We start from the raw sequence: 6,082 nt of genomic DNA, 5'->3' as shown, positions 1-6,082 counted from the left end.
AAAACATCCTGAAGGTAAGGCTCATTTCTTAGACTTAAAAAAAATTTATTTTTGGCTGCACTGCACGGCATGTGGGATCTTAGTTCCCTGACCAGGGCCCCCTGCAGTGGAAGCGTGGAGTCTTAACCACTGGACCGCCAGGGACGTCCCTAGACTTCTTGATATTGTTAGCTGAGTAGGCTCAATGGAAGCAAGTGAATAATGAGGAGAATGATATTAGAAAAGTCTCTGTTCTTATTCTTATTCCAGAGTTATCTTGCCAAGAGAAAGGCAAGCACAGGTAATCCTGCTTGGAGGAAGGAGGTTTCTGTTTATGTGAAAAGACTACGTAACTTGTAAAATGCTGCATTTAAAACTTGTCTCCCCTAGCCTTAAGAGTAAGGCTGCCTCACTTTTTTTTATTATTAAAAAAAAAAAAAAACCCAAAACAGAACTTATTAGATCTTAGCTCTTAGCTGTAATATAGACAAAAGGCTTAGGGCTTCGCATGAGTGTAAGGTGAAGAAACAGTGGTCGAGAGCTGAGAGGAATGGGGAAAGGGGGGATGGATCAGATGACCCTTCAGCTCTTCCCTCTACTTCTTGAACTGCTGATTAATGTAGTGGGAGGATGACAGGATCCAACCATTTTGTGTAGTGATTTTGTATCCCCAACTTGGAGACAGCAATCAATCTTATTTACTATTAGTAGTCAAATTTCCTTGGGTGGTTTACTATGTACCAAAGTTCTAAGTGTTTTAAATGTATTCTCTCATTTCATTTAGTCCTTATGCTCCTATGAGGAGGTACTTTATTACTCTCTTTTTATAGATGAGGAACCTGAGCCACAAAGAGACTTAGTAACATTCCCAAAGCCACATCACTTGACACAGACTTGAGCCTAGGCTATCTGATGCTAGAGAATGTTAATCAACATAAAAGAAAGGTTTAAAAAATTTATTACAGAGCACCAAGGAGGGACTGTGATATGATTTGAGCACACCATAATTTCCTGATATTAATGACATTATCACCTTCCACTGCTTTCAAGAGAAGTGAAATTGACACCAGATTTTAAAAAAATAAACAAACAAACAAATAAATAAATTTATTTATTTATTTACGGCTGCATTAGGTCTTTGTTGCTGCACGTGAGCTTTCTCCAGTTGCGGCGATCGGGGGTGACTCTTCGTTGCAGTGTGTGGGCTTCTCATTGCAGTGGCTTCTCTTGTTGCGGAGCACGGGCTCTAGGTGCATGGGCTTCAGTAGTTGTGGCACGTGAGCTCAGTAGTTGTGGCTCGCGGGCTCTAGATCGCAGGCTCAGTAGTTGTGGCGCACGGGCTTAGTTGCTCCGCGGCATGTGGAATCTTCCCAGACCAGGGATTGAACCCGAGTCCCCTGCATTGGCAGGTGGATTCTTAACCACTGTGCCACTAGGGAAGTCCCATTGACACCAGAATTTATTATTTGCCTTGACATACTTTAAATATCCTTTGGGTAGAGGCAATGCCTTTTCTAAGTTTGGTGTAAAGCCAGCTCATGGCTCATCACATAAATTCCCATAAACAGTTATTAACCCCAAAGAAACAAAAACAAATCACTTGTGTCTTTTCACAAAATGGATTTTTATTGTAGTCATACATGGTTTCTCAGTTCCACAGAAAATTGCAATTTAGGGACAATTTTTGGATGGTTCTTACAGAAATATGATGGGTTTTCAGAAATGAGTTGTTCAGGAATGTGGTTAATGAAAAATAAAAGGGGTCAAGAGAAGAGTCTACAGTATGTGCATCTGATTTTTACTTTTTAAAACTCCTTTAACCTCTGATAACCCTTTTCTCAAGTAAGATCCCAACAAAATTTGCCAGAAACTGAAGTGATTGTGCTATCAAATACAAGGAATACATTTATTTATTTGATAAAGAAAACATGAGAAAAGTGGGTTGGAATGGGCTCAGACTTATTCTCAACTCACCACTGGAGTCTTGGTGTCTGTGCCAACAGTTCAGGAATCAGCAGGCTACCTGGAGATGGGTTATAACAAGAAGCACAAAACCCAAGGCTCTTCTCCAACACCCTTCTGGTCAGTGGAGAAAGCCTGCAGCGAGGCAAGAGGGGAAGTTGCGCCATTCTTCTCACCTCTCCATCATCATTTCATCTTCTGCTTGCTAACCTTGATGTAACTTGGGAGCGCTCCTTGCTTCGGCTGTGCAGTCCAGAAGCCAGAACTTCCTCTAGGAAACTGACCAGTAGACTTGAGTTTACTCAAGGGAAAAAAAGAAGCATCTCCAAAACAGAATGTCTTGCTCATGACATTTAACTAGATGAAAGGATATCATGAATAGAACGGAAGAAGCACTGGTCTGATATTTGGGTGCAGAATAGAAGCATCAGTTGAGCACTAAAACATCCAGACTAGAAGGAGAGCCCCTTTGTGCGCTTCCCCAGGGTTCTCACTGTGTCTTTTAGCGTTAAACTTGGAAGATCTGTTAAGACTAATATTTCAAGTTTGAAATTTCTAGTCAGGAACCCAGAATTTTTAAGGGCAAGGCTACTATTGTACATCAACTCAGAACCATGTTATATCAGCACCTCTTATCTAAACTCTTGAAACTGCCTCAGAACTTGTATTGTGCCTCTAGCTTTTCTTTATCCAGTCTACTCTCCAAAGTGGCACCAATTTTCTAAGATACAGATTATATCCTGTTGCATACTCTCCTCTCTTCTGCTTTAAAACCTTTCTTTTGCTTACAGAATAACATACAGATTAAAATTCAAGGCCCTTCATAATGTGGTCTCATAATACTACTTGTATTTCTTTTGTTCTGAGAACTGGTTTAAGCTGTGTGTGTATACATATAAATGTAGTATATGTATATATGCTATTATCCTCATTTAAAAAATGAAGAAACCAAGCTATAGAGAAGTTAAGTGACTTGCCAAGGTCACAACAGCTAGTTAGCGTCTTAGCTGGGATTCAAACCCAGCTCTAGAATCCGTGCCCTTCAGTACCACACAATACTCTCACTTGTCTGGTTCTATCTCCCACCAACCATGCAGCCTATGTGCCTTCCATGCCCAACCATTCACTATTCCCTAAACATGTCTTGAGCTTTCATACCTTTATGCCTTTGCTCTTATTATGTCCTATGCCTGAAATGATAGACTACCCCTTCTTTGTCTGATGAAATCCCTTTTATCCTTTAAGGCTGAGGATTAAAAGCCACCTTTTCTGTGAAGCCTTCCCAAACTCTCCTCCATGCTGAACTAATCACCGCCATCATTATTATCACTTTGTCCTAGTGCTATTTTAGCACCATATTATTATTAATTAGGTACTCTGTACATTATTGATGCCAAAATAGACTCTGAGTTACTTAGGGTGGGACTAACACTTATTCATCTTGGATCTCCAGGGTTTATCACAGAGGCTGACACCTAGTAGGTACCCAATAAAGGTATACGGAATAAATGAAGTAATTAAAATAGCTACCCATTGGCAAGAAAGCCTTCTCTATAACACAGGAGTTTGGGGGGCATTACTTATAAGTATGCTGGACTCGTTCTCAGGATACAGGTCTATAGCAGATTGAGGGTTGGAGAAATGACCAGGTACCTTATTATTACCACAGCTGTGCAGTCTTAGACCTGGAAGATTCTAGGCTTAGAAAATTTAAATTCCAAACTCCTTTGCAAAAGAAGAAAATGGTGAAGTAGAGGGAAAGGAGTAGAAGCTAAATTCATCTATTCCTCTACTGAACACCTCTGTTATACTGGCACCTCTGTCTAGCCTGGCTCTTTGGCCAGTTGGACAGGAGACACTTTGAGGTCAGAAAACAAGCGTCAGGAAATGAGGCAGCATTGCCTTTTTTTTTTGAAAGATAACACAAGAAGTTATTGATTAGGGACTTTTAGTAAGAATGAAACAAACATGCTGGGAAACCCTATAGGAATTTATGAGGTGATCTTTGCTTCACATGAGACTCCTACATGTGCAAAGGAAAGGAGTAACTTTCCTGAAATTATACTTAAAGATCCTCCTCTGTGTATCAACAAGACCCACATTCTCTTTTTTTTTTTTTTAATTTTAGGTGTTTTAGGTATCTTTTTTTAAAAAATTAGTTTAATTTATTTATTTATTATTTTTGGCTGCGTTGGGTATTTGTTGCTGCACACAGGCTTTCTCTAGTTGCGGCAAGCAGGGCTACTCTTTGTTGCAGTGCGTGGGCTTCTCACTGGGGTGGCTTCCTTGTTGCGGAGCATGGGCTCTAGGCACACGGGCTTCAGTAGCTGTGGGTGACGGGCTCTAGGGCGCAGGCTCAGTTAGTTGTGGCGCACGGGCTTAGCTGCTCCGCAGCATGTGGGATCTTCCCGGACTAGGGCTCAAACACGTATCCCCTGCATTGGCAGGCGGATTCTTAACCACGGCGCCACCAGGGAAGCCCAAGACCCCACATTCTTGACTGCAAAGAGAAAACACTATTTATATTTGCCAGGCCTAATTTTGTTCCCAGGGCCATTGTGGCTTTTTAAAAAGTATCTATTTGGGGACTCTGATGAGTCATTGCAGAATGCTTTAAAAATTATAGGTGATGAACATATTGGTATCTGTACCCCAAACTTTAGACTATGTTTAAAAATAACAAAAAAGAATGATTTTTCTTTTCTAGATTTGTTTTAAATCAGTCTTACTTAAAAAGCAAACTCAAAAATCCCCTTCCCCTGTGGTACTATAATCCAATTCAATTCAGCTCAGTTCAATTAAATTTAACAAGTATTTACTGAGCATCCATTATGCGGTAGGCACTGAACTAGGTGTACATATGAACACTTGTTATGACTCCTAACTTTAAGGGGCTCTCAGAGAGATACACAATCACAATGCAACATGAGAGATGGTATAAACAGTGATGGTACCAGGAGCTAATCTAGTGGATTAGCGCTATTGCTTGCCTTGGTTTGTGCTGTCATCAAGGGTGCTTTCCCAGCTCTACGCAGGGAAGGAAGGTGGGCAGAAAAAATCCCTGATTTTAAAAAGTCAACCTCAAAAAGTCTTGCATCATACATTGAAAAACAAGTTTCTTCACTTTTAAGTCTTTGATAAGGGACTAGACACTAACATTTATAGGATTTTAAATTTTAATTACTAAAATAATTGAGCTGAACAACTGTGTTCCTAAACAAAGTTACATCTTATAACAAAACTCTATCTTACCTATCTATCTATTTCCTCTTTTTTTTTACTATACTCCACAGATAGAAATTACATGTGAGTTTCTTATTATAACAAAGACATTGGAGGAATTTAGAATCAAATCTGAAGAGTGGTATGATGAAAAAATAAATGGACATTCTGGGGAGCAGGAAAATAGAAAAAGACTTACAGGAAAATAATGAGAAAATAACCCAAGATATTTGCCTTAATGTAGTAAAAAGCTTCTAATTACAGCCAAATACTTAGCTGGAACATAGGAATTAGTGAGAGAGAAGGATAAGATGGAACTTTTATTTTTCTTTTTAAGACTTATTATTATTTATTTATTTTATTTTATTTTTGGCCGCGTCGGGTCTTAGTTGCGGCACTTGGGATCTTTCATTGCGGTGCATGGGCTTCTCTCTAGTTGTGGCGTGCGGGTTTTCTCTTCTCTAGTTGTGGCCCACGGGCTCCAGAGCACGCAGGCTCTAGCTGGGGCGTGCGAGCTCAGTAGTTGTGGTGCATGGGCTTAGTTGCCCCACAGCATGTGGGATCTTAGTTCCCTGACCAGGGATGGAACCCATGTCCCCTGCATTGTAAGGCAGATTCTTTACTACTGGACCACCAGGGAAGTCCCAAGATGGAACTTTTTTTTTTTTTAAACATCTTTATTGCGGAGTATAATTGCTTTACAATGTTGTGTTAGTTTCTGCTGTATAACAAAGTGAATCAGCTGTATGTATACATATATCCCCATATCCCCTCCCTCTTGCATCTCCCTCCCACCCTCCCTATCCCGTCCCTCTAGGTGGTCACAAAGCACCGAGCTGATCTCCCTGTGCTATGCAGCTTCTTCCCACTAACCACCTATTTTACATTTGGTAGTGTATATATGTCAGTGTTACTGTCT

General features: G+C 40.3%; 1 protein-coding gene across 5 annotated transcripts in view; it reads right to left on the bottom strand.

Annotated features, from left to right (window-relative positions):
* Positions 1-1,579: 1,579 nt before the first annotated feature.
* VPS45 (vacuolar protein sorting 45 homolog) overlaps positions 1,580-6,082 on the bottom strand; it is a 68,037-nt gene continuing 63,534 nt past the window's right edge. For 4 of the 5 annotated variants that reach the window (XM_059929934.1, XM_059929928.1, XM_059929911.1 and 1 more), the window contains one exon: positions 1,580-2,220. In XM_059929934.1, coding sequence (XP_059785917.1) covers positions 2,133-2,220 — 88 coding nt within the window. In that variant the 3' untranslated portion in view covers positions 1,580-2,132. The remainder of the gene's footprint in view (positions 2,221-6,082) is intronic. The other variant, XM_059929915.1, reaches the window with a different exon arrangement.

The sequence above is a fragment of the Balaenoptera ricei genome, chromosome 1, assembly GCF_028023285.1.
Source record: "Balaenoptera ricei isolate mBalRic1 chromosome 1, mBalRic1.hap2, whole genome shotgun sequence".
NCBI classification, from domain to species: Eukaryota; Metazoa; Chordata; class Mammalia; order Artiodactyla; family Balaenopteridae; genus Balaenoptera; species Balaenoptera ricei.
This window is presented reverse-complemented; position numbering and strand designations above follow the sequence as displayed.